The sequence below is a fragment of the Limanda limanda genome, chromosome 8, assembly GCF_963576545.1.
Source record: "Limanda limanda chromosome 8, fLimLim1.1, whole genome shotgun sequence".
In the NCBI taxonomy this organism is placed as follows: Eukaryota; Metazoa; Chordata; class Actinopteri; order Pleuronectiformes; family Pleuronectidae; genus Limanda; species Limanda limanda.
The window spans coordinates 2,058,763-2,086,563 of NC_083643.1; the positions used below are offsets into that span (position 1 = coordinate 2,058,763).

The window sequence follows — 27,801 nt, forward strand, 5'->3', positions numbered from 1 at the left end:
ATGTCTCCCCCTGTCTCTCATCCTGTCTCCCTCCTGTCTTCCCTCCTGTCTCTCTCTGTCTCTCCTCCTGTCTCCCTCCTGTCTCTCCCTCCTGTTGCTCATTCTGTCTCTCCCTCCAGTCTCTCATCCTGTCTCCCTCCTGTCTCTCCTCCTGTCTCCCTTCTGTCTCTCCTCCTGTCTCCCTCCTGTCTCTCTCCTGTCTCTCATCCTGTCTCTCTCTGTCTCTCATCCTGTCTCTCTCTGTCTCTCTCTGTCTCCCTACTGTCTCTCTCTCTGTCTCTCCTCCTGTCTCCCTCCTGTCTCTCTCTGTCTCTCCTCCTGTCTCTCCTCCTGTCTCCCCTCCTGTCTCCCTCCCGTCCCCCTTCTGTCTCCCTCCTGTCTCTCTCTGTCTCTCCTCCTGTCTCTCTCTGTCTCTCCTCCTGTCTCCGCCCTTCCACTGTCTCTCCGCCCTTGGAGACATTTGAAAAACCTGCAAACAAGCTGGACAGACGCAGCAACCACAAAACCGGAAGTTGCTTATAATTCGATCCTAAACTAAAGTGCGAACCCTAGGGTCTCCCGGTGAGAGACAGAAACACATCAGTTTATATTCCTCTACATTAATATACATAAAAACATATGAATCTATTGAACAAACACGAGTTAACTCCACAGTTTGCCCGGCGGAGAGCCGCTGTGTCTCTGAGCTTTACTTTGAAACGGAAGTGGTGTTTTGTTTAGCAGGTGTCACCGGGGGAGTTGGTATAAAGCTCGGCTGGGCTCCACCACACAGAACCAGTATCCCTCCATTAACCCGGACAGACAGCGGCGCCTTGTCTCCCACTGATCCCAGCAGGTAACGTTAAATACCCGATTCCCTCTCAGAACACCCAGTTAGCTCCATGCTAACGAGGCTAGCTGGCCGTGTGTCCCCCGGTGTGAAGTGCGTGGCTCGGCCTGGCTGTGTTTGGCGCGGACGGGAGATTAGCTCGTAGCCCGGGTTCCCAGCGGCTAACGGCGGCTAACGAGGAGCGAGTCACCCCGCTGGGGAACCGGGTCTTTCTGGGGGTTCGAAAACCAGTTAACCCGGTTAGTGCATCGAACCGGACCCGGGTGAGGAGACGTTGGACCGGAACCAGCGGGTTGAGGAATCGAACCCGCAGCTAGCTAACTGTCAGTGTTGTTGCTCGGTTAGCTGGTTACTGGTTAGCTTGTTACTGGTTAGCTTGTTACTGGTTAGCTTGTTACTGGTTAGCTTGTTACTGGTTAGCTGGTGACTGGTCACATGACTGGTAACCGCCGACCACTCCCAGTGAGAGCACACTGTAAAATATTGTTATTGACACAACCAGGTTGGGTTAGCACTGGTTAGCTGAGCTATGCTAGCCTGGTGGGTGATGACTGGTCAGGGTGCAGGCTAGTTCCTGGGTGCACAAGGGAGTCATTCTCACCCCAGGTTGTGTTTACGTCTGAATGTAGGTCAGAACTTCAGATGCATTGTTTGTTTGCAGTGTAGTTCACCTGCTCCCACCTGTCATAGAACCCTGGGGGGGGGTAATGATGAGGCAATTCTGCAGCCTGGGGCAATTACTTGATCTCTGACCTCGACTGTTGTGTCCCAGAGGAATTCATATTTAATGCTTATCAGTATTTCCCTTTATATCCGCATTACTATTGACTTGTACTAGATTATATAACCCCTCCATATATCAGTAATTTGCAATATTACAGCAGCAAGAGTCCTAAAAAGGCATCATTAAGTAATAAGTAACACTTAAGTGTAGAAACAGGGAACATATGTGCAGTGTGAGAATATGTACAGTGGATGGATTGCTCATTAACCATTGTGTTGCACAGTTAGGAGAGTTAAACCAGTAAAAGTGGAAGTGCAGTCGATACTGGGTGCATGTAGTTGTACTGGTTGTAAAGGTTGGTTGTTTATTAGCTTGCATCCTTCCGAGGCTTTGTTTGAAGACCGGTTGTTGTCACATGTCGGAAGCTGGTTTCAAATGTGGAAAGCAAATATGTCCTTTGGACCCAGAGACATGGAGACTGACGTGTGGATCATTCCCATCGCCAGCTGTCCCAGGACTCACTGTCGACGAGACATCTGATGTGTTAGCTTAAAGAAACCAAACAGGTAGTGGTACACGTTTAAAAAAAACCAAGCGGCATTAAAATGTTCTAGTTTCATCCAACTTCATCCACGTTGCCAGGCAACAGCAATAAGGGCGGGATCACCTGGTGATGCTGATCACGGAAAGCTTCTGTTGACCAGACGTCTCATTTCAGTTCGACCTTCGCAGTCTGCCCGATCCTTTAGTAAACGGCGTCCTCTGAAGGAGGCGGGCCCCGGAATTTGTTAACTGATGCTGGACCGTTAAACCTGAAGTTTGAGATGAGAGATCGAGAACTGAACTACTGACCAATCAGATCACTAAAAACCAAGAGACAAACAACCAATCACACGGTTAATTCTCCAATTAAGCTAATCCCAATCTGCATGTCCTGGGAGGAAACTGGAGAAAACCCAGGCAGAGACGGAACACACAACTGTTATAGAATCATTTTAATTCAACAAAGATCCTTTGATTCCTGACAAACTAAAGCCTCCAATGTATTTTATTATAAAAGGATCAACCAACCGTTTATTATGGAACATTTCAAGGACTCGTTGCTCATTAACCTCTTTTCTCTTCTCTCTGCTTTGGCAGCAGAAACGCTGACGTCACTTTAATGTTTTTATCTGCGACACATGTTCATAATAGTTTGTTCATCTTCAGTCAACAAACCTAGTAAAATTAATCTGTTTGTTCATATTCACATATATTGTAGAAATGTGATCATTTACGTTTCCCTTTGTGGAATTCTACTTTTGGAAATCCTTATTACTAACTTTACCATGCAATATTGGCTTTATATTTATATTATATATGCATGTTAGACTTTATTCCTGGTTCTGACGATGATTATAATAATAAGCAGCTCTTGTAGCAGAATAAGAAAACCAACAGTTAACTGAGACAGTTGATAACCAGCTTCATAGATTTCATACAGATGATCAGGAAAGCTGAGGTTAGGTTAACTGAGTGAATATTGAACGTGCTTCGTAGCACAGGCCCGTTGCTATATATTGTTTTTAAAATGAGAAGAGGTGGGTTTTAAGTTATGTTTTGTAGGAGGACCGGTCTGTGCAGTCTCTGGTGTGTTGAGGGAGAGGGGGGGAGGGAGGGGGGGGGGATCTATGGACAAACGCCCTGTCGCCTCAGGTCAACAAGAGGATTCTTGGAAAGCTTTCAAGTCCTGCTCTCTGCGTCTGTGCACGAGTCTTATGGACAAGCAAGGTCACGTTGAATAAGCAATTTCCTTTTCCCAGAGATCGCTGCTCTCCATTCACCCACAGGCCTGCTGCAGAGTTTCTAACACATCCGTTGGCAGCGGTGGTAAAGTGTTCAGGACACTTCTGTGAGTCATATTCCCATTTAACAATTTGAAAGACTCAATTTGTCAGGTTTTCAGTGCTTCTGTGTAATTTTTGGCTCCATGACGACAGCACTTTGCAGAGATGTGGATGATCTTGAGCCTGTTTATGAGATTGGATCGGATCAATAGGAAATATGAAGCCGGAGCCGCTCCCTGGATGTGCATCAGACGATCACATGCTAACACTTTCAACTGGAAGAAAGTGACTGACAGATACGGCAACTGACTTCACTTGATTCACCCTCTTATTGCCAACAACTGACAATAAAGAAAACTCTTTTTTAGCACATATAAAGATTTATCTTAGTTGGAACATGGTGATCTAGATTACTGGTACTGATATTGACTCTAGTCTAAACTCAAAATATTTTCTGGAGCAGCTCACTCCCCTCTGGATCACTTTAGGAGATTATTCAGAGTTCAGTGCATGTCTGAAAGCATCTTAAGCAGGGTTTTTCCAGGCTGAAAACTTGATGGGGGTGGTCCTGAGCCATCAGACCGTGGGGGGTTTGTACCAGGACGTAGGCAGACACGCACAGCTCCACTAAGTCCGCCTGCAGTGTTCATTTTGGGTCTTTTATACATGTTCATGCCAAAAAAGTTATTTATTTTACAGATACTATTGCCTTTCCCTCAAGTTCTGGTACAATCATACAGATGCGATTACTTTATAGTAATCACCTGCTTCCAGTGATGACTTTAGCCCAAACCTGATCACTATAAGTCGTTACAGTCTTGATGTAATTCTCTAGGAAGGGAAACCCCTGTTAGTGGTAAATGTCAAGTCCCTTAGTTCTTGAATGTCTCCAGCAGAGATGTGAATAAAGTTGCTGCAGCTATGAAAGGATTTTTAGGGTTTACTCCTCCCTCCAGTAATGATATTTTTGTTGCTTTTCCAGTTGAGTACCTTTGGGGAAGCCCCCCCCTCCAGTGGCCACCATGGGGGACGATAGCGAGTGGATGAAGCTTCCCACCGACCAGAAATGTGAACACAAGGTGAGTTTACTCAGATTTCCTATTTAGAGAACTAATAACAGGTCATGTTGACTATACGTCTCGCACAAAACGTTCCTGTTATGAGATGACGATCATGCATAGCTTTTTTTGTTGTGTACATTTTCAGCTTGTGTTCACTGAAGCTCATCTTAACTTCGTCTCCCAGTTAAACCAGCACATGCACAGTTGCTGTCTGATTAGCTTCCTGACATGCTGGCTTCCCCTGTTTATTTAGATCCTTATCCACAATAGGCTTTAAGTAGAGGATTAATCTAAGACACAAATCCAATCCAGACCATACCAGCATGCTGTGAACCAATCAAGCATGACATCCGTCTTAATGTATTGTACTGTAAGTATTTAAACGGGAATTGAACCAATGGCTCTGCTGCCTGGATGGTTAATGCTGCAGAGGTTTTATACTTGGCCACTTGTCCCATGAAAATGCCAACACCAATGAATTGTTATTTCCTTCTATATCGTAGTTTCATTGCTGTTCATAAGTTTCTTTTATTACTATAAACCCTGACCCATAAATCTTTGACTTCCTCTTATAAACTTTACTGCTTACACCTTCCAGTTTATTTGGTCCTACAATGTAATCTCATACAAAAGGTTGAGATGAGATCTGAAATGAAAAGTTGATTGATTACTTAATTTAAGTCTGAGGTGAAAATTAAGCAGCATTTGTTAATGTTTTAGTCGTTTTTCAACTAATAATATCAGTATCTTTGAATAGATTTTTTGATAATCGGACCATTTATCCTTTATTCTGGGGAATTTATAATTGTAATTTTTAGGACATTGTAAAAATGATCAGCAGACTAATCCATAACTGTTGTAATATTTCTCTCATTTTCTTCATCTTCACTCTTTTCTATGCGACCCGTGCACTTCTTCAGGTGTGGAAAGCCCGTCTGAGCGGTTATGAAGAAGCTGTGAAGTTGTTTCAGAAGATAACGGACGAGAAGAGTCCAGAGTGGGGGAAGTACCTCGGACTCTTAAAGAAGTTTGTCACAGACTCCAACGCTGTGGCTCAGCTCAAAGGCCTCGAGGCGGCTCTGGAATTCGTGTCCAACGCTCATGTAGCTAGCAAGTGAGTAATGCTCACAGCAAGGAGGGCTTCTTTTTGAAAGACTGGGATAAGTGGTCATTCAGAGCAGAAACACTGCGTCTTTAAAATACCACGGGGGGGGGGCAGCAGTGGTCGGGACGTGTTTAGATTATTAAGTTAAAGCCTCAACAGTTTGTTAATACTCACAGACGGGAATTAACATGTCTGGGAAGTTGTTATGGGGGCAACTGTTTTATCTTTTGTCACAGTAAATAAAATAAAATCCTCTGCGATTCTAGACAGTGATGTTGTGTGAAGGGAGGGCAAAGTCAGACGATGTTCCCTGGAGGTAGGGAGAGGCCAAGAGAGATACGATAGGTTCAAGGAGATGATGCAGACCCGGAAGATGGTCTGCAGGCCTGAGGGATCTCACGAGAACCGGTGCTTTAGTACCAAGTCGATGCCAGAATTCTGCACTACGAGTCTAATGTTAACCTCTATAGTTCTGTATTTATTACTCGAGGCGTACAGTTTCCCATTGGGATGAAGTTGTAGCCACTCGTGCTGATCTTTTTAAGAAGGTCCACTCATGTCAACCTTGTTCGTATTTCTACTTTTTGTCTTCAGGACGACCGGTGAGGTGGTGTCTGGCGTGGTGTCCAAAGTGTTCAACCAGCCAAAGGCCCGGGCCAAGGAGCTGGGCGCTGACATCTGTATGATGTACATCGAGATCGAGAAGGTGGAGGTGGTTCAGGACGAGCTGCTGAAGGGACTGGACAACAAGAACCCCAAGATAGTGGTGACCTGCCTCGATACGCTCAGGAGGGCTCTCAGGTCAGTGCTTCTTCTGTGGTTGGAGTGTGAGAAACCATTGATGTCCTCACAGTGGGGACAAGCAATGTGCACCTTATGTTGTGTCTTGTGGTGATTTATTAATAACAAATCTGCTAAATGAACAACACATGAGCTAGATGGCTGCTGTAAGTCGTCCCAGTATTAAGTGAACCAGTCTTCTATCTCATCCCAGTGACACTAACTTCTCACCCCTCGATCTGTCCTCATCTTCCCATAGTGAGTATGGATCCAAGATTGTGACGCTGAAGCCAATAGTGAAGATTTTGCCGAAGCAGTTTGAGTCCAGAGAGAAGGCGGTGAGAGACGAAGCTAAGCTGCTCGCTGTGGAGATCTACAGATGGATCAGAGATGCTATTCGACCTTCACTGCAGACCATCAACTCTGTACAGGTGGGACAGACGCATTGCATCTTAACTTACCCACATTAATGTTCCTCTTTGGGTCAAGTTAAACTCCTCCTGGTTGGGTCTCTGCAGCTGAAGGACCTGGAGGAGGAGTTTGTGAAGCTACCTTCTGCTCCTGCCAAGCAGACACGGTTCTTGCGCTCGCAGCAGGACCTGAAGGCAAAGTTTATGAACCAAAGCGCTGAAGGAGGAGCAGATTCCGATGGTAGGTTTTCATAGACGACAAACTGCTTTAACAGGTGTATACACACACAAGCTTGTACTGTCCTGGAGGTGTAGTCATGCCCTCTCCTCTTCCTCTTTCAGGAGACGATGAAGAAGACGCTGTGGTAGCAGTGGATCCGTATGAGCTGCTGGAAGCTGTGGATATTCTGGCCAAGATTCCTAAAGACTTCTACGACAAAATTGTATGTTTTTAAAACTATATAGACTGCTCGGAAACTTAAACACATCAAGTCTTTCTGTATTAACTGCTTAGGTTTGATCTTCTATAGAGATTTGGAGCTATAATGCTCGCATTGACACAGAGCGTTATAGTTTAAAGGGTCATTCTTTTAACCTTGTGGATAAATGGGTTGAGCTAATGGATGAATATGTGATATAATAGTTTGGCTGTGGCCTTGCTCTTCCTTGTTTTTATGCAGGAAGCTAAAAAGTGGCAGGAAAGGAAGGAAGCTCTGGAGGCTGTAGAGATTCTGGCCAAGAAACCCAAACTGGAGAATGGAGACTACGGAGACCTCGTCCGAGCACTGAAGAAGGTAAAGACCAAAGAACTTCATCAATGTTAACAAGAGGAGCGACCTGGTAACTCGATATTGAACATTTACTGGTTTCATGTTCCAGGTTGTGGGAAAAGATGCCAACGTGATGCTGGTGACGCTGGCAGCAAAATGTCTGACCGGACTCGCCACTGGTCTCAGGAAGAAGTTTGGAACATATTCCAGTCAAGTGAGTTAAATGAAACTCTTCACATTATACAGCAATGTTAAAAAATAAAGAGATTTAAAGTTAAAAGGAGTTGAATACAAAAGAAAAAATAAATAGTGAAAATATTGTGCAGTTAAAGATGTAATAATTGTATAATTTAATAAAGTCCTTGGCAAAATGGAAAGTCTTGATTTAAAAATAAGACCAACCCTATCAAATCAAAAACAGTTATTTCTTTGTGTCGAACACAAACGACTGAACTGTTCCTCGTTTCAGAACCTGTGATTATTGCTGAATTGGAGCTCTGTGTGTTATCAGGTGGTTCCAACTATTCTGGAGAAGTTCAAGGAGAAGAAGCCTCAGGTCGTCTTGGCTCTGCAAGAGGCTATCGATGCCATCTTCCTCACTGTAAGTATCGGTTTAAACACACGTTAACATGATCCAACTGAAACTGACCGGCAAAAAATATAATATTGGTTTTCTCTGGGTTCATGACAATTACACAAACATAAATAAATTGTTCAAGGTGACCTAGTTTTGAGACGTTCCTTTCCAGCGATGAAGTTCCTTTTTTAATGATCATTAGAGTTCGGATCTTTACAGAAAGCTTCCATCAGTCGGGTTGACGTGAGTCTGCAGAGCCTCCACTGCTCTTGTATTGATTCCTTACTTCATTTGCTGTTATTTATAGAGCACTCTCCAGACCTCTAATGCTTTTTAGAAGACCTTGATGTTTTTATTGTTTATATAATGTCTAATGTTCTCTATCCTCTTTCCAGACCACTCTACAGAACCTTTCTGAGGACATCCTCTCTGTGATGGACAATAAGAATCCCTCCATCAAGCAGCAGGCCTCCCTGTATCTCGCCCGCTCCTTCAGACACTGCACACAGGCCACTCTGCCCAAGAGCGTCCTCAAACCCTTCTGTGCTGCTCTCGTCAAGGTACATGCCCCCCCCCCCCCCCCGACTGGAAACACTGTCACAGTATCATAAACTTTTCTTTTTGGCTTAATTCTAAATGATAAACAAATCAGATGCTTCATTTTGTTTTCCGTCTCAATACAGGACTGATAAAGAAATATGTTCAGTTAAAAATATTGTATGAAAAACCCGTTGTTGCTTCATACATTCTCACACCATGGGGATGTGTGAGATGCCTTCAGGCAGTGTGATATAACCACCAGCATTTAATCATCCCTCTCTTCTCCATTCCAGCAAGTGAACGACTCGGCTCCTGAGGTGCGTGACGCTGCGTTCGACGCTCTGGGGACGGCCATGAAGGTCGCCGGAGAGAAAGCTGTGAACCCTTTCTTGGCCGACTTGGATAAACTCAAACTGGACCGGGTAACGATCCGTCGAAGGAAAACTTGCATCAAACCTTTAAGAAGCTTCATTTTTACCCCCTTTGCCTGCTAATCGCTGTCCCTCTCTTTCATGTGTTAACAGATAAAGGAGAGTTCTGATAAAGTTGAGCTCCCTGGAGGGAAAAAAGGAGCAGGAGGCGGAGCCGGGGACAAGAAAGCTGCTGCTAAAGCCCCTCCCCCTGCTGAAGCTCCCGCAAAAGCCTCTGCCCCACCCAGGAAGAACCCATCCGCTGCTGCCAGCAAGGTGTGTTCATTGCAATGCACGCATAGAAATCTAAAACAAATGAAAGAATACATGTTAATTTGTCACCTGGTTATCAGCTGTTTCTGGGTCGTGGACCTAATGACTGAATCTAGAGTGACATCAAGTCTCTATTTGTTTTGCAGTCGGCATCAGGTCCGCCTAAGAAAGGCAAACCCGCCTCTGCAGCCGGAGGAAAAGCCAAGAAGACGTCTGACAACAAGGAAGTGATCGAGACCGAACTGTCGGTGAGTCTTTGTGCAAACGCTCACATGTCAGCTGAAGGTTGAGTGACTTCAAAACAAGATGTGGGACAAAATATAGGAAGATGAGCCCCAAAGAGTTGAATTCCAGAATTGTCAGAGAAAATCCACAAATCACAAATTTATGACTTTGTAAAATCACCTGAAAACTGACAGCTGCTGCGTGTTAACAAAAACATAACACACACCTTCACACTGAAAGTCTGATTTCTCTTGTCAAATTTGTTAGTAGGTAAATTTCTCTGAAAAAAGAACCTTAAACAACATTTTTGGGAAAATGGCTTCAGTAGTTTGAGTAATTCTGCTGAATGAGTGACAGACGTCAATAAAAACATAACGTTCCTCTCCAAGGTAATAATGACACATCTGTTTTATACTACGGCTCTGAGGGATTCAGCAAGATCTGGATATATTGCTGTAGGAATATCTGACGACACTATTGTGTGTTTTATCAGATCGAGGCGTGTGAGGACCTGGCCGGAGGCGTACTTCCTGCTTCCTGTCTGCAGCAGCTGGACTCGGCCAACTGGAAGGAGAGACTGGCGAGCATGGAGGAATTCCAACGGGTAAGTACAACTGATCAATTAGGTGATTGAGTTATTAAATACCTTATTCCAGCTTGTCCAGTCTCAGGAATCGATTCTCATCTTTGTTATATAAAGACATTAAACAAATTGAAGAATATCGGACTGGTTGAACCGTTCATTCTTTCAGTTTGGAGATTTAACGTGAGTGTGTCACCATCTGATGAACTATGATATTAAATCTGCAGACATTAATCTGTAGAATCCTCTGCTTCTAGGCCGTTGAGACCATGGATAAGGGGCAGATGCCCTGTCAGGCTCTAGTCAGGATGTTGGCCAAGAAACCAGGTTGGAAGGAGACAAACTTTCAGGTAACTGTTGCTGTTATTTATTACTCCACGCCTAAATATTTAACCTCACATGTAACTAAATGTAAATGATGTTATAAACAACGTGGTTTTTTTTTCTTAAAAACGAGACCACAATATTCCATTAAGCAGGAATCTGAGGAAGGAGGGAAATCATAAAAATTTACCAAATTAAAATCACACGTACAGTTTTACACAACGTCACTGTTTTTAATCTGTAACATATTTCAAACCAGGGACATTTGATCTGATTGAGGATTTCTCCAAAGTCCTCAGAGCTAAAATTTAAAACCCTCAAACTGATTTCGGGAGGAGAACAAAATGGTTTTCAGGTCATGAGAGTGAGAGTCACTAAGGGACTGGGAGTTTCCTTGTCTCATATCGTTGTCTCTCCTCTCTGGGTTTAGGTGATGCAGTTGAAGCTGCGTATTGTGGCTCTTATTGCTCAGAAAGGACAGTTTTCAAAGACGTCGGCCAACGTGGTTTTAGACGGATTGGTAGACAAAGTCTCAGACGTCAAATGTGGTGGAAACGCCAAAGAGGGACTGACGGCGATCGGCGAGGCCTGCTCGCTGCCCTGGACTGCAGAACAGGTTTTTAACCACTTTCTCTTCTTTATTAGTTGACTATGTTGAAGTTGAAAAGGCATTTTTAACCCCTGACAAATCTCTGACCTCAAAGGAATCACTAAATGCTGTTTTTATATGGTGTTGTATTTTTTTTTGTTAGGTTGTCTCAATTGCATTTGGACAGAAGAACCCGAAAAACCAGGCGGAGACTCTCAACTGGCTGGCGAACGCCATGAAGGAGTTTGGCTTTGCTGGGTAATTTTCAGGCATTTTAACACTCAAACTTAAAAAGACCAAAGATGCTAAAACACTGTAACATAATCTGTTGACATTTGTCTTTGTCCCTCCAGGATCAATGTGAAAGGTTTCATCAACAACGTGAAGACTGCTCTGGGAGCGACCAACCCCGCCATCCGGATCGCAGCCATCACCCTGCTGGGGGTCATGCACCTCTACATGGGAGCTCCTCTGCGGATGTTCTTTGAAGACGAGAAGCCGGCTCTCCTCGCACAGATCGATGCAGAGTTTGAAAAGGTAAGAACATCAGAGAGTTCAAGAAACAGAAACCACTGATGTGTCCATACGTTCATCTAAGTTCTGAGGATGGAGTTGGGGAGTAAGAAATGATCAATTCGTATGTGCAACCCTCACAGATGCAGGGCCAGTCTCCTCCGGCTCCAACCAGATTCAACAAGAGGGCGGCAGCGGAGGAGGCGGGTGATGACGGAGACGAGCAGGACGAGGACGGAGGAGCAGCAGCAGGAGGAGGACAGGACATCATGGACCTGCTGCCCAGAACAGATATCAGGTAACCACACAGACCAGCGACTCTGAAGTATTGAATTTGAATACAAACAAAGAGTCCAACCCATTTGTTTGTTAGTCAAAATAGCCTGAATAGGAAAATGTTTGATGCCATTATATCGTACTTTATATACCAATACATAGCAACTTCAAAAAATTGTGATTGAGTGATTTATAATTTTTCAGTGTCCATAATTGACCCTTTCTTCTCTCACGTCTCTAAGTGACAAGATCACGTCCGACCTGGTGTCTAAAATTGGCGATAAGAACTGGAAGATCAGGAAGGAGGGGCTGGACGAGGCGGCGGCCATCCTATCAGAGGCCAAGTTCGTCACAACAAACATCGGAGAGCTGCCTCTGACCCTGAAGGAACGGCTCGGAGATTCCAACAAGATCCTGGTCAGTAAGAGAGCAGAACTCCAGAGCTACTTTTTGATATAAAACATTCTTCCCTCCATAGTTTAAGTTTGTATGAGGACAAGATTAACAAACCTACTAGAAGTTGTGTTACTTGGTCACTTGTTTAGAAAACATTAGAAGGGACCCAGTTGGTTCATTGTGGTGAAAGTTGTTTTGAAGTGCCGCCTTTGGGCTCTTAGTGAAAAATATATCAGGAAGAGCTGTAAGTTAAAACAAGTGTTGTGTTTATTTCCCCAGGTCCAACAGACTCTGACTATCCTGCAGCAGCTGGCTATAGCCATGGGACCTGGACTCAAGCAGCATGTCAAAGCACTGGGAATCCCTATCATCACTGTACTGGGAGACAGCAAGGTACTGGACACCAGCAGCAGCAGCAGTAACACACAGCTGTGCTTTCATGTTAACAATAGTGGCAGCGCTGTGTTTGAAGTTTCTGAAAAGGCTCATTCATAAATCAAAAGAGGCCTGATGAGGTGTCTATCTGGGGACAGCCTCATGTCCTCTGACTGTGAGATAACCACGTCTCTCTGTTCCTCTGCAGTCGAATGTGAGGGCAGCAGCCATGACCACCCTGCAGGCGTGGGTGGAGCAGACGGGGATGAAGGACTGGCTGGAGGGAGAAGACCTGTCGGAGGAGCTGAAGAGAGAAAATCCCTTTTTGCGACAGGAGGTTTGCACAGACACGAGTTCTCTTCTTCTGTCTTATTAGTTGTTTTTCTGTATCCTGAACTGAATCCTGAAAATGCTTCATCTCACAGGTGCTCGGCTGGTTAGCGGAGAAGCTGCCCACCCTGAGGGCGGTGCCTGCGGACCTGATGCTGTGTGTCCCTCAGCTCTACGCCTGCCTGGAGGACCGGAACGGAGACGTGAGGAAGAGGGCTCAGGACGCCCTGCCCACCTTCATGATGCACCTGGGCTTCGAGAAGATGATCAAGGCTGCTGGAAAACTCAAAGTACTGAGCTGACTAACAAATAACTTAGTGTCCGACCCCTGACAGTGAGTCATGTCTTTAATTGTTGATCTGTCTTCATCTCGCTCCAGACTTCCTCTAAGGATCAGGTGGTAGGCATGTTGGAGAAGGCCAGGGCAGTGATGCCGGCCAAACCCGCCGCTCCCACCAAGGCCGGAGGAGGGAAAGACTCTGCAGAGCCGAGCAGAGCTTCATCAGGTGGGTGGCTGCACCATGAAGGAACAGATTCACATTCAGATATCTTAGAAGAACGAATTAATCTTTGCAACAATGTCAACTTTAGTTAAATAAGCACATTTAAAACCACTTGTTTGACCAAAGTGCTTCACAAAGTAGAAGGTAGATTAAGTTCCCAGCAGTGCACCTGCCGACAGGTCTGCAGAGTTGAGTGGGTTTGTCCTCATATCAGGGTTAAAAGTTTAATATCTGGTTCCTGAAAATATAATATGCAACACAATATGGTAAAAATATGCTCAACAGAAAAATAAATGTCCTTTGCTGGTCCTCTGCAGCCTCCAGGTCTCAGCCAGCGAGCGACGACTCTGTCGACAGTAAACCTGAAGCTAAGAAGATCCGGGGAGGAGCTCCTGCCAAGAAGGTGAAGTTCAGCTCCTGGTTTTATTTTCAGGGTGGAACCTGGAGCAGAGACGTTTTCACATGTCTTTTATGATAGATTTATTTATTATAAAGCCAGGATTTGGCTCCTCATTGATTTGGATGAAATCCATCCTGAGCCCATTAAACGTGTGGTTATTAAGTGTAAAGACTCGAGGTGAAGATCTCCACATGTGTAAATATTCACTCATCAACTTTTTTATTTATTTCTTTTATTTAAGTTGTCGACATCTCATATTTTTTTGTTATTTTTTTATTATTATTTCAGTAAAGTGTAAACGTTGTGTGGTTTTTGTCATCACTCAGCCTCCCTCCTCCCCCGAGGAACCCGCCCCTCCCCCTCCCTGCAAGGACAAGGACAGTAATGCTAGTAAAAAGCCCCCCGGCAAAGGGAAGGCTGCTGCTGGCAGTCAACAGGTAGATGTGCAACAAGCGTCCGCACGATGAAACTCGGCCTAGAGTGTCTTCACACTTCTGCTGCTTCTTAAGCTGCTTTCAGACATGCACTGAACCCCCGATAATCCCCTGAAACTCTGGAAAGCCGCTCGGTCCTTTTAATAAACGCTCTGGATAATGTCCTAATGAGCCCGTGTGTGAATACAGCAGGAGATTAACCCGAGGATTCCAGTGTTTGTGTCACGTGACAGATGCAGAACTGGAAGAAGCCATCAGGATTAAAAAGACTTGGAAAGAAGACCAGGTTCAAGAGATAGATAGATAGATAGATGGATACTTTATTAATCCCGTAGGTAATTTAGGTCATTAGCTTATACATTTTTACACTTGTACACCTCACCGACAAACATACATAAAATCACAATTTTTTTTTTTAAAACATATCTATTGGTTTATACCTGGGGGGATATATGGGGGGGAGCAACATCACCCCAGAGCATGTTGACCAGCTCTTGTTTTTGCACAAGAATCTAAACATACCCAAGCACTAGCTTTGTATCGGCTACATGCAAACATCAATAGCCTACTTCTTGTTTATTTCAAAGTTTATATTTTAAGTAAACTTGTATTCATTCTATTTAATTTACCTTTTATTTATTGTTTAAAAGTAGCCTAAGTGGCATACATTTCTTAATCTGTCAGTTTGTGTGCAGTTGACAGGGGCTTTACAATAATAGGGCACATTTTTAGAGAATCGCAATACCCACAGAAATCGCAATACATATCGTATCGCCACCTAACTATCGTGATAGTATCGTATCGGGAGGTCCCTGCCGATTCCCGTCCCTAGTAGACACTGCGTCCTGTGTGAAGCGCCGTCCCTCAACTCAACGCTCCACGTTCTGAGCGTGTGTGGCCGTAGAATCTCTGTTTCCAACTCTGAGGACATTGTCCAAAGTGCATGTCTGAAAACAGCTTTGCTCTCGAGCAGCGGACGGAGGCAGTTTCTCAGCGGACCCTCGACGTCTCTCTGGTCCAGCCTTGGCTCAGCCTAATCCTGTGTTTCTCTACTAATAACACAACTGCATAATGTGCACGTGGTCACACAGTTGTGAGGTGAAATCGAACATGTAACATTTAAATCAAGTGCCGTATATGCATGCATGCAGAAGTGGAGCACAAGCGGAGTTATGTCACATGTCGGTGTTTCAGGCCTCATGAATGTGTTTGTGTGTTTCATCTTTTGGAATAATATCACATCCGCATTTAACTGTTCTGTGTGCTAACCTGCACCGAGATTTCTTTTCAGCATAACACAACTTTGTCTCCTGTTTCTACTCTGTCACACACTCTGCTACAAATCACACAGAGGGACCCTGTGATAAGACAGGATTTCACACAATTATAGCTACACACAACAGCTCACCCGCTCTCTGGTGTTGCCCCCCCCTCTCAGGGCGCCGCTGGGAAGAAGCCTCCGGCCAAAGGAGGGAAGGATGAAGAAGATAAGACCGGGCCGATCTTCGTCCTCATCCCCAACGCTAAGGAACAGAGGATCAAAGAAGAGAAGCAGCTGAAGGTACCGTCCCGTGAAACCTGTTTGTGAAGATGTGTTGATATTGTTAGAAAGTTGTTTTCTTCTTCTTGTATTTAAATGAACATTTCGCTTGATCAAATCAGTACTTGGACATTATCATCTTTTCTGGACCTCTACATTTGAATATGCTACACCTGGTCTCTGTGATATTTTCAACTTGTTCTTTTCCACTGTAGATTTTGAAGTGGAACTTCAACACCCCTCGGGATGAATATCTGGAGCAGCTGAAAACTCAGATGACCACCTGCTTTGCCAAGTGGCTGATGGATGAGCTCTACCACTTTGACTTCCAGAGACACGTCAAGGCCATAGGAGTCATGATCGAGGTAACGCTCGGCCTCCAGCGCCACCAGGAGGTTGTGTGTCAGGAGGAGTGTCGCTCTGGTGCTAAAGTGTGTGTGTGTGTGTGTGTCTAACAGAGGCTGGACAGTGAGAGCGACGCCACCATCAGTTGTCTGGACCTGATCCTGAAGTGGTTCACGCTGCGCTTCTTTGACACCAACACCACGGTGCTGATGAAGGTGCTGGAATACCTGAAGCTGGTGTTTGTCATGTTGAAAGAAGAGGACTACCACCTGACTGAGTACGAGGCCAACTCCTTCATCCCCTACCTCATACTGAAGGTGAGTGCACGTCTCCGAGGATCAGAACCACTGTAAAGACTTTGTTTTCCACCTGCTCACGTTCATCCCTGACTTCAGGTCGGAGAGTCGAAGGACGTGGTTCGCAAAGACGTGCGGATTATACTGACCATGCTGTGTAAAGTCTACCCAGCGTCCAAGATCTTCCCTTTCCTCATGGATGGGACTAAGTCCAAGAACTCCAAACAGAGAGCTGGTAAGTCTCTACACACAACAAGCTGACCGACTAAAGCTTCTCTAAGTCTCTGGAGCCACATCTCAGCCAAAACTGCTCCAGGAAGCAAAAAGGTTCCTTCAAACCATTCATCTGACTTTAGGCAAATTAGCTGCTGCTACAAGCTCATCCACTCCCATCCACCAGGTGGCGTTAATGCAGCAGACTTTACAACAACAAGGACGTAGATAAACTGGCTGAATGTTAAGTTTGCTCAACTTGCATCTTTCAAAGGTGGAAAAAACACAAAAGTGTCTGGACTTTGTTACCAGTTCCTCTTGTGTAGTCATTCTGTAGGTCAGCTCCGTCGATGCATTGATGAAAAATAGAAAAACAAAACGATGAACAGTAAACTCAAAGATTCAAACACTTTTTTTTTATCTACAACCTGCTGATTAAAGACCTGTTGGGGTTAAAATGAATTTCTCAGAGCCTAATTTCGACCCAGGTCCCTGTGGTGGAAACAGAAGGAGTTGGGGAAAGTTAGTTTTCTGAGTTGTTGGTGTTGTTTCCTCCCGTCCTCAGAATGCCTGGAGGAGCTGGGCTGTTTGATAGAAGGCTACGGGATGAACGTATGCCAACCGGTTCCAGCCAAGTCCATGAAGGAGATCGCTGTTCACATCGGTGACAGAGACACGTCCGTCCGCAACGCCGCCCTGAACACCGTGGTGGCCGTCTACAACGCCTGCGGGGAGCAGGTTTACAAACTGATCGGAAATGTAAGAAGGAAGACACATGTCGTGATATTGATATGATGTCATGTCACCTATCACTACGATATAAAACATCATTCTTACCCTCGTCCTTCTCCAGTTGTCGGAGAAAGACATGAGCATGCTGGAGGAGAGAATCAAGCGTTCAGCCAAGAAGGCCGCGGCCGCTCCTGCCAAGCCGAGTGTGGCGGAGAGAACTCAGAAGGAGAACCCGACCAACCCCAACGCCACCTTCCTCCGAAAGCCGGCGCAGGAAGCCCCCAACAAGCTCAAGTAGGTTCCCGGGCTCCGGCCTGTGGGACGTGTACGATACGTGTGTGAATGGATCAAATGTCCTCAACACAAAACATATATTTAAGTGGTCAACATAATTCACAAAAAAACATGATTCATCCAAACCAACTTTTCCTGTTGTTATTCCCCTGGCATGTTCTCATCCTGTCCACCAGGCTCCTCTTGAGTCTGTCCCATCCATTCATTTGACTGTTTGTCCTCTGCTCATGACTAATCTGTCCTCCTCCTCTCACCCTGTTAGTCACTGCATGTTCACACAGGCTCATACATCCTGTCCTGTCCGTGAAACCAACCTCCAGTGTGTGAGTGTGTGAGGCTACATCCCTGCTATGTTTCATTTGGAAACGCTTCAGCTCTGCTACGGATATTAATGGCGTCCACAATACTTCTAGAGCCGCTAATACTCGCTGCTGTACTCATTTTACAAATGACCTCCGGCATCAGCCTGGGCCGCCCGTGTAGAACGCAACATGGATAACATATCACAAGATAGATAGATATATATAGATGGATTACTTTATTCATCCCCGAAGGGAAATTAAGTCGTCATAGCAGCCGGTATATTTGAATACAATAAAATACAATACAATAGAATAAAATAAAAGATATTGAGGTAGAAAGAATAAAAAACAGAAACACAAGATAAATAGGTAGATAAGGTGCAGTGGCAAGATGATGGTAATAGTACTGATGATATGATGGTAATGTTATTGTTAGACTGTATATACAAATAGTACAGTATATATAGTATATAATATAACATAACATATATTTATATATGATAGTAATTATACCAATATAATAGCAGTATATAGTAATAATGGCAGCAACAGTATATATAATAATAATAGTAAATATAATAATAATAACATGTACACATGTATAAATATGTGTATAAAGACTTATATATATACAAAGAATATACAGAGTATGATATAATATATGATATATAGTAGAGGTATAAATATAAGTATTTGACTATACAATAGGTAATATAATATACTATGAGTGTAAGAATATGTAGACCGAGTGTGCAAAAGACAATATTATTGTATAAAATGATATATAATATCAATATGGTTTATATTAACACATATCACATATGATGTGAAGTAAGTGTATATGGAGCTGAGTGTTGTACAGCGTTCACAGTGCAAGGAGACAGGTTTAGTGCAGTTCTGTGCTGACCCTGATGTCTGCGCCATTGGCTGTTCAGATAAATTCAGCATTTTTGTAAGAAATACCTGCTCTTACTTTTCACCATTGCTGCTTGTAGCCAAGCTCTTTCTGCTTCCTGTTGACACCAGCTCAGGTGTTGTCCAGAGGTCACGAGAGGTCACGTGTTATGCAATGTCAGGCACAGGAGTGTGGACGTAGATTCAAACTGAGCCAAACCGCTTGTGTGTGATTCTTTGAGTTTGAACACAGCGTTCATTAAAGAAGCTGGAGTAGTGTGGATGTAGCCTGAGTGGGTGAGTGTTCTTTTGCTGGCTGCCTGTCGTCTGCCTGTTTGTCTCCTAACCCTCCATCTTTCTTCCTGTGTGGTTTCCTGCTCTCTGCTCTGCCTGCCTTCCTTATGGAGCAGAATAATGTATCGCACGTATAGGATGTGAGTACCTCTTTCTCCTCCTCTTCTTCTCCTCCTCCTCTTCGTCATTGTAGGAACTCCTGAATGCAAACTGTCAGTCTAACATCCATCATTCATAAGGATAATCAGAAACTTTGACCTTGGAGTTGAGTTTGGCCTCCTCACATGGTTTGGGAACAAGAGTCTGACCTTGTTCCTCTCTGCCATGTGGTCAGTAGAGCACCAGACCTGCTGTCACTCTAATACGATTCATTCTTCCTCCCTCTCTACCTGTTGTCTTGTGCTGGGGTCAGACTACAGATCATGTGTTTAGAGTCGTTAGTTCCTCCTGTGTTGAAGCCGGACACGAGGACGTCCGAGTCGAGATGAAACGATCAGTTGCTTTGCCTGTTGCTCATTTCATCTTTTCCAAACCCACCTCATGCTTTGCTCCTTCTAGACGAGAGTTTGTAATGGGAGATCTCATGTAGTCTGACCCCGGCTGATTTGTGATCCCTGGATGTTCTACACCTGCAAAAAGAAAATCTGCTTCTGACAGTTGCACAAAGCATTTTTATAATGATCAACAGTTATTTGTGTTTTTTTTTTAATGTGAAAAATACGTGTAAAAACTTAACAGGACAAATTTCTAACCTGACCAGTCCTTTGGATAAAAACATTTAAGTCAGTTAGAAGTTTTAATAGGTCACTATTAGGGTTGCAAAATTCTGGGAATATTCAAAGTTGGAAACTTTCCATGGGAATATACGGGAATTAACGAGAATAAACTGGAAATGTTGTGGGTAATTTATACTAACTGTATTTATCTTGTCATATACAGACATAAATATAAACATTTTGTTTTGTCATAGGCTGATTTGAGCCCTGAGGAAACTTTGGGCACTTGACTATATGCTTCTGCATCGTTGTGTCATTCTTAACATAGGTCTTTGCACAGTATTTGCAAATGTACACAGCCTTTCCTTCTACATTAGATGAGGTGAAATGTCTCCACACATGAGATATCTCCAGTAATATCATGGAAACTTACCTGACTAGTCCTGCACTCTACAGCAGGCCTCAATAGCCCTGCTGTAGAGTGAAGCATGCTGGGAGTTATCTGTGCATGTGATGGAAGAATGCACAGTGGAGGGTTGAAACTCAATGTTCCATACATCTTTAAAATAGAGTTTTGAATGATGTTTTTATTGCTCAGCGTTTAATATGAGTAGTTTTTTTTTTTTTTTCAAAATTCCCGAGCTTAACTTCCCATGGAAAGTTTCAGGAAAGTTTCAGGAAATTTACCGGAAGCTTTACGCCCCTTTGCAACACTAGTCACTATGCATTCTGTCAGTTGGGACTCGAGCCATGAGACGCTGATTGATGACGTCCTGTCCTCTCCCCCCCCCCCCCTGCGTCCGTCCAGCCAAGCCCGTCAGAACAACCAGCACAGCGAGTCCTCCCACCCGGCCGTCCCCAGGGAGTTCCAGTTGGACCTGGACATGATCGAGAGGGACCAGAGCCGAGTGTGCGAGATGCCCGACCTGGTCCAACACAAGCTGGAGGAGCTGCTGGAGCCGATGATGATCCCCGAGCCCAAGTGAGACCACCCGAGACCCCCGGAGCACGTTGAGAGGATGAAGCTTCACAGCCACACATATTAATCTTTCATTATGTTGTTGTTTCTCTGCAGGATTCATTCTGTCTCTCCAAACTATGATGAACTCCACAACAGCACGGCCTCCACCATCAACTTTGTCATCTCTCAGGTGGCCAGCGGGGACATTAACACCAGTATACAGGCCCTGGCCCAGGTAGAACACACACACAGAAATACAGACACACACACACACACACACACACACACACACACACACACAAATACAGACACACACACAAATACAGACACAAACACACACATATCGATTAGGGATGGGGGGAAAAATAGATTCATTTACAAATCGCGATTCTTGTGAATGACTATTTAAAATCGCCATGCTGCCTCCCAAATCGATTTTAAATTTTTATTTTTTTAAAAAAAATTTTTAAAACATATTTATTGGTTTATACCGGGGGGGATATATGGGGGGAGGAGCAACATCACCCCAGAGCATGTTGACCAGCTCTTGTTTTTGCACAAGAATCTAAACACACCCAAGCACTAGCTTTGTATCTCCTACATGCAAACAACAATAGCCTACTGTTTGTTTATTTCAAAGTTTATATTTTAAGTAAACTTTTATTCATTCTATTTAATTGACCTTTTATTTATTGTTTAAAAGAAGCCTAAGTGTCATACATTTCTTGATCTGTCAGTTTGTGTGCAGTTGACAGGGGCTATACAATAATAGGGCACATTTTTATTTATTTTCTCTATTGGCTGCCCGGCAGTCATTAAGTTAATGTTAATATTTGAAATAAAACTTGTAAAGCTCTAAGTGAATTTGACTGTTGTGTTGAAGGAATGATTCAACTTTCCATGGTCCAGTATTTAAAAAAATAAATAAATAACCAAAAGAAATCCCAGGAAATCGTAATATCGAATCGCAATACATATCGTATCGCCACCTAAGTATCGTGATAGTATCGTATCGGGAGGTCCCTGCCGATTCCCGTCCCTAATATCGATAGAGCTCTTACTCTGTTGTCATCCCCCCCGCAGATTGACGAGGTGCTGCGACAGGAGGACAAAGCCGAGGTCATGTCGGGTCACATCGACCAGTTCCTCATCGCCACCTTCATGCAGCTGCGGCTCATCAACAGCACGCACATGGCCGACGAGCGGCTGGACAAGAGGGACATCCTCAAGCTGTACAGCTGCATCATAGGGAACATGCTGTCTGTGAGTCATGTGACCCGTCTGTAGCACTGACCCCGGGGGGGGGGGGGAGCTCAGGACGAGCACACGCTAACTTCTTTCTTCCTCCCTGTCAGTTGTTCTCCATGGACTTCCTGGCCAGAGAGGCGTCGATGGGCGTGTTGAAGGACCTGATGCACGGCGTGATCACGCTGATGCTGGACAGCCGGGTGGAGGACATGGAGGACGGACAGCAGCTCATCAAGTCCACCAACGTGCTGGTGGTCCGAGTGCTGGAGAAGTCTCACCAGACCAATATGATCAGGTTCGTGTGAAAAGGCAAATCAAAAATTAATTTAGATGACATTCCACAGCAGCGGCTCTGTAAATGAAGATTCTGTTTTTCGTCTCCACCTGTGGATGTGTCTCCACCTGCGTCTCTGCAGCGCTCTGCTGGTTCTGCTTCAGGACAGTCTGGTCACGACAGCCGGTCCTCCCAAGTTCTCTGAGCTGGTCATGAAGGTGAGACCATCACAGCTCCCAGCGCCTCACACGTCTGGTCCAGTGGATTATCACCTGTGACTAGGGTTGCAAAATTCCGGAAATATTCAAAGTTGGAAACTTTCCATGGGAATATACGGGAATTAACGGGAATTAAGGGGAATAAACTGGAAATGTTGTGGGTAATTTATACTAACTGTATTTACCTTGTCATATACAGACATAAATATAAACATTTTGTTTTGTCATAGGCTGATTTGAGCCCTGAGGAAACTTTGGGCACTTGACTATATGCTTCTGCATCGTTGTGTCATTCTTAACATAGGTCTTTGCACAGTATTTGCTAATGTACACAGCCTTTCCTTCTACATTGGATGAGGTGAAATGTCTCCACACATGAGAGAGTGCACGTGGCATTGTTCTGTAGAATAAGATGAGAAAAAAGATTGTAAAAAAACACTAATGCAATGCCAGAGATATAAATAGTTAGACAAACAATTGGAATCGTCTGTGAACATATTTTACAATTGATGGATAAATGAATGTAAATAGTCTAGATGAACAGATGAACAATCCTCAATCAGCATGCATATATATTTTCCCAGTAATATCATGGAAACTTACCTGACTAGTCCTGCACTCTACAGCAGGCCTCAGTAGCCCTGCTGTAGCTCAGCGTTTAATTTGCATAGTTTGTTTTTCTTTCAAAATTCCCCAAATTCCCGAGCTAAACTTCCCATGGAAACTTTCTGCCCCTTTGCAACCCTACCTGTGACTCACTCTCCTGTGTGTGTGTGTGTGTGTGTGTGTGTGTGTGTGTGTGTTCAGTGTCTGTGGAGGATGACTCGCCATCTCCCAGAGACCATCGACAGCATCAACCTGGATCGGATCTTACTGGACGTCCACAACTTCATGAAGGTGTTTCCCAAAGAGAAGCTGAAGCAGGTGAAGAACGACATCCCGCACAGAACCCTGAAGACGCTGCTGCACACACTCTGCAAACTCACTGGACCCAAGGTAACAAACCCAGGTCCTGGTCCGAGTGACTCTTCACTACACTCAGCTCCAGGTTTTCATCTATTAATTATACGGACGTCTCGATAAACAGATCCTGGATCACCTATCGATGATAGAGAATCGTAACGAGTCGGAGCTGGAGGCCCATCTGAGGCAGGTGGTCAGACAACCTGGAAACCTGTCGGGACTCAAGAGCGACCGAGGCAACGAGAAGGGGGGGCTGCGCACGGTGAGCGACACCAGACAGGAAGTCATCACTCGCTCGCTCTCCTCTTCAGGATGTGTCACCTGACTCTGTCCTCTGTTTCCTTCTCAGGACGAACGGATGTCGAAGGCGAAGGTCAGTGACATCCTGTCTGAGATCTTCAAGAAGATCGGCTCCAAGGAAAATACTAAAGAGGTCGGTTCAGCTGCTTTCTTAAATTCAATCATTGCACAATGTGCTGCGGTTTGAACTTTCCTCCTCAGCAGTGACCTTTTTCACATGACTAAGACGTAACGAAAACGGATCTTTGAAAATAACCCTACATAGTTCTGCGTTTAATTTATTTCAAAGTAGGCCTACACTTGCCTGTGTATTTTCTTCTCTTCATAAGCATTTGGTGTTTCCCTTTGTTGTAACAGGTAAAAATAGCAATAAAATGTCAACAGTTTTCTTTATTGTTCTATAATTTCATAAATGCAATAATCTACAGTTTAGTATAGTATAACTTCATATCAAACTTTATTAGCTTTGTTATCAAATATGTTTTGCGGCTCCGAACAAATTTTATTTGGGGGAAGAGGGGGCAAAATGTCTCTTTTGATAGTAAAGGTTGCCGACCCCTGCTATAGACCTATAGGAGGGACATCTAATGGACAACCTAAGTACTGCAAGCTAGACTAGTACGCAGCTGTAGACACAACACAGGGGGGGGGGGTCCCTGGGCCTGAGAAGGGAAGATAAGGAGTTTAATGTGGCTATTAAATGTGACTAAAACTAGACTAAAATGTTCTGAGTTTTCGTCGACTAAAACTAAGAAGGATAAAAATGACTAAAACTAGACTAAAACTAATATGCATTTTCGTCTAAAGACTAAGACTAAATCAAAAATAGCTTCCAAAATTAACACTGCTCCTCAGAAACCAAAACAGAGCCCGGCAGACAGAAGTCATGTGTCTTTCTTCTTCTTCTCAGGGTTTGACCGAGTTGTACGAGTACAAACAGAAATACTCGGACGCCGACCTGGAGCCCTTCCTGAAAAACACGTCCCAGTTCTTCCAGAGCTACGTGGAGAGAGGCCTCCGCATGATCGACTCTGAACGAGAAGGCAAGTCACACATCCTCACCTCGGCAGGTACGACTGGAAGCTGCTGGTTCGAAGGCAAGAGGAGGTCGAGAATGTGTTGTAACACTGGTGTGTGTGTCTTCCTGTGTGTGTCTGCAGTGATCCCTCAGCACGGCGTGGACTCCAGTCTGACCAGTAACAACGAAGAACTGAAACCAGCTGTTTACTACGAGAGGCTGAAGATCCTCCGACAGAGACAAGGGCTGGAGAACACGTCCAGGGTGAGTTCACACACACGCTCTTTATTTATTATCACTTCATATTTGGTAGTGGTGGGAGAAAAAATCCATTCTGTTCAGTATCGCAATATTTTGGCCCGCGACTATATCGATACTGTAGCACAAAGTATTGCAATATTTAAAAACATATATATATATATTTTTTTTTTTTATTATTTATTTACAATTATATATGTAGAGGCCCCTCCCCTGGCTGGCAAAGCATGACGAGGAGAGTTTCAGAGTTTAAAAGTTACCTAGTGTGTCTGTGGAAAGGATGTTCTCCACTGCAGGAGATATAGTAACGTTCCAGAGGAACTTTAACATCTGAGCATGTTGACCAACTCCTTTTTCTGAACAAAAATGCCAATATTCCCAAATGAATTTAACATTTTGGGTCATGACCTTGCAGGTCTCAATTTGATTGAAGCTCTATGTTACTCTTATTTATATGATTGAGCTCAGTGTTCATGTGAGAGGTCTCCTATTCAGAAAATAATTACAAAGGTCCTGTGTCCTGAATGTTCAAGGACAAAGTTTTTGCACTTCAGTGAATGTGTAGAAGACAATGTTGTTCACAGAATTAAATGTGACATTTGAAGTGAGTTGAGCAGTCTTAGTTTCCTCATTTTTTGTAATGCCTTTGAATAACATGGGGGACATGAATCGCAATAAATCGCAGAATCGAATCACAATACTATTGAATCGTCACATTTTTGCCAATTCCCACCCCTAATATTTGGTTGAGGATTAGTATCGTATGTGCACAATCGAAGCCAACCCTCGTCTTCATCTTCCTCTCCCCTGCAGCAGGGGGGCGGAGTCGAGGACGAGCCTCAGCAGCGACCTCCCATCTCCTCGCTGCTGTCGTCCAAGCCGTCCGTGGCGTCCTCCACCGACATGCTGCACAGCAAGCTGTCCCAGCTCAAGGAGTCCAGAGAGATGTACCAGCAGGAGCACAACGCACACGCCAACTCGCCGGCGCACACGCGCTCGGCCTCGCCGGCGGCCAACCTGGACGACCTCAAGAAACGTCTGGAGCGGATAAAGAGCAACCGGCAGTGAGGAGCCTCGGTGGTAGAACACACCTCCTCCTCCTCTTCCTCCTCCTCTTCCTCCCTCTGTGTTCACATTCTCATGCTGGTAGAAAACACTTGGAGACAAACGCCCCAGAAATCTGTCACGAAAACAAATGCACCCTCGAATTAGATCCTGACTCCGCCCACTGTGCCTGTATGTCATTGCAAATCAAACGCACCTTCATCTGATTGTGGACGAGCACTTTCAGATTGAAGTCCACACACACACACACACACATACACACACACACACACATACTCACACACTGCAGAAAACTATCCAAGTGTTTTTAGTAACAATTCAAATGTATTCAAGTGTTTTATTTATGGGTTTTTTTAGCTGTTAACCATCAGGACTGAGTCTCGTCCGTCACCTTCTTCTTCTTCTCCTGTCGACACCTGAACAACCCCATAGTGAACTCACCCCCCCCCCCTTCCCGTTTTAGTATCACGACACAGCGCGTTTGTACATAATTAAAAGGTCGTTAACCACTTAACTGTTAATGAAGCGCTTCACTCGTGGTTCCAGGTTAAAACAAACCAACGTAAAGGAAGGTTCTCTCTTCCTGTTGGAACGTGACGCTTCACTTTGCTGCTGAGTTTGGACGAGAGGTCCGACGTGAAGCTCCGCCCCCTAGTGGCTGAACCCTAAACCCCTCGTGGTGATTTCAGCTGAAGGTTTGAAATCATGTCGGAAAGGTCACGTTTCCTTTTTTGTTTGCGTCAGTGAAGAGAAATATCCAAACACAAAAATGTCTCTTACAAAACGGCACACAGGGAAAACCGGGCTCGAAGCTCCAGCTCTTCACTGAAATCAAATCATTGAAGTCGGATTTTTATCCTTTTCAGTCCCAGTTAATGTTCTTTACACAGCAAGTTCTCTGAGGGACCGAGTCCCGAGCTGAGCAGGTTCTAAAGCCTCCTGTCGATGTCGAGGGGAAAACCTTTGTTAGGGAACCGGTCGAGTTTCTCTCTGAGCAGAATGTCGTGGCCTCTCGTGAAGCTGAATGTGTGAAGTCGCTGGTTTGAGGTTTTCCTCCGGCTCGTGATTTAAAACCTGCAGCGTTTCACTGAGTCCAGAATCGTTCAGGTGGGACTCAGTCGTGTGTTGGACGTGCTGTTGGTTGACGTTTGGCTGTAAATACTGTATGTATCGTCCTCATTAACACCCCGCCCCCCCCCCCCCGTCGCCTCCCTCCGTTATTTAACATGGAACAGGACTGTAGAGCCAACATGGCCGTCACTGTAAAGCTCATCAACCAAACGTGTGTCTGTCGGCGGCTCTCGGTCCATCTGAAGGAACCTCACTCTGTGTTTTTAGGGAGCATGGCATGAAGGCAGTTTTTAATTTTTCTCATGTAAATAAAGTTTGCATTAACAAAGCTGCTGTTTTAATTCAGTCATTGTTTTATTCTGATGACGGCGACGCCCTCTCTTCGTCGTCGTCGGTTCAGTCGCCGAATGTTGAGAAAAAGGAAAAACATAAATAACATTGTTTTTGTATTTAATTCTCAGTACTCGTCTTTCATTGTTGCTCTCAGCTTTCCTTGTATAATCCATAGTGGAAAACGGCAATAAAGTCTTGTTTTTTTTAACAATC

The 27,801-nt window shown here is 44.5% G+C and overlaps 1 protein-coding gene across 3 annotated transcripts; it reads left to right on the forward strand.

Annotated features, from left to right (window-relative positions):
• The first annotated feature begins 743 nt into the window (after positions 1 to 743).
• Positions 744 to 27,801, forward strand: ckap5 (cytoskeleton associated protein 5). Of its 3 annotated transcripts, none has more exons than XM_061075899.1 (44): positions 744 to 835; positions 4,362 to 4,458; positions 5,361 to 5,554; positions 6,140 to 6,346; positions 6,585 to 6,756; positions 6,844 to 6,976; positions 7,078 to 7,178; positions 7,416 to 7,529; positions 7,615 to 7,719; positions 8,017 to 8,106; positions 8,478 to 8,642; positions 8,916 to 9,044; positions 9,147 to 9,308; positions 9,452 to 9,553; positions 10,024 to 10,134; positions 10,371 to 10,463; positions 10,868 to 11,053; positions 11,190 to 11,284; positions 11,380 to 11,563; positions 11,683 to 11,837; positions 12,058 to 12,232; positions 12,491 to 12,604; positions 12,795 to 12,923; positions 13,012 to 13,206; positions 13,296 to 13,422; positions 13,737 to 13,822; positions 14,146 to 14,256; positions 15,692 to 15,814; positions 16,009 to 16,158; positions 16,252 to 16,455; positions 16,534 to 16,669; positions 17,213 to 17,406; positions 17,501 to 17,673; positions 20,688 to 20,861; positions 20,955 to 21,075; positions 21,924 to 22,103; positions 22,196 to 22,383; positions 22,505 to 22,580; positions 23,388 to 23,576; positions 23,668 to 23,805; positions 23,893 to 23,976; positions 24,754 to 24,913; positions 25,004 to 25,125; positions 25,933 to 27,801. In XM_061075899.1, exons 2-44 carry the CDS (start codon positions 4,402 to 4,404, stop codon positions 26,185 to 26,187), a joined length of 6,159 nt encoding a protein of 2,052 aa, XP_060931882.1. In that variant the 5' UTR covers positions 744 to 835; positions 4,362 to 4,401; the 3' UTR covers positions 26,188 to 27,801. The 3 variants fall into 3 exon arrangements, with proteins under 3 accessions (XP_060931882.1, XP_060931883.1, XP_060931884.1); XM_061075900.1 differs by having other exon boundaries at positions 25,936 to 27,801; XM_061075901.1 differs by lacking the exon at positions 14,146 to 14,256.

What these genes read in the sequence shown, in the direction of transcription:
- ckap5 (XM_061075899.1), top strand. Translation starts at nt 4,402, where the DNA reads ATGGGGGACGATAGCGAGTGGATGAAGCTTCCCACCGACCAGAAATGT. An exon ending in ACCAGAAATGTGAACACAAG is followed by an intron (nt 4,459 to 5,360) that starts GTGAGTTTACTC and finishes GCACTTCTTCAG; the next exon opens with GTGTGGAAAGCCCGTCTGAG. An exon ending in TTTACAAACTGATCGGAAAT is followed by an intron (nt 17,407 to 17,500) that starts GTAAGAAGGAAG and finishes GTCCTTCTCCAG; the next exon opens with TTGTCGGAGAAAGACATGAG.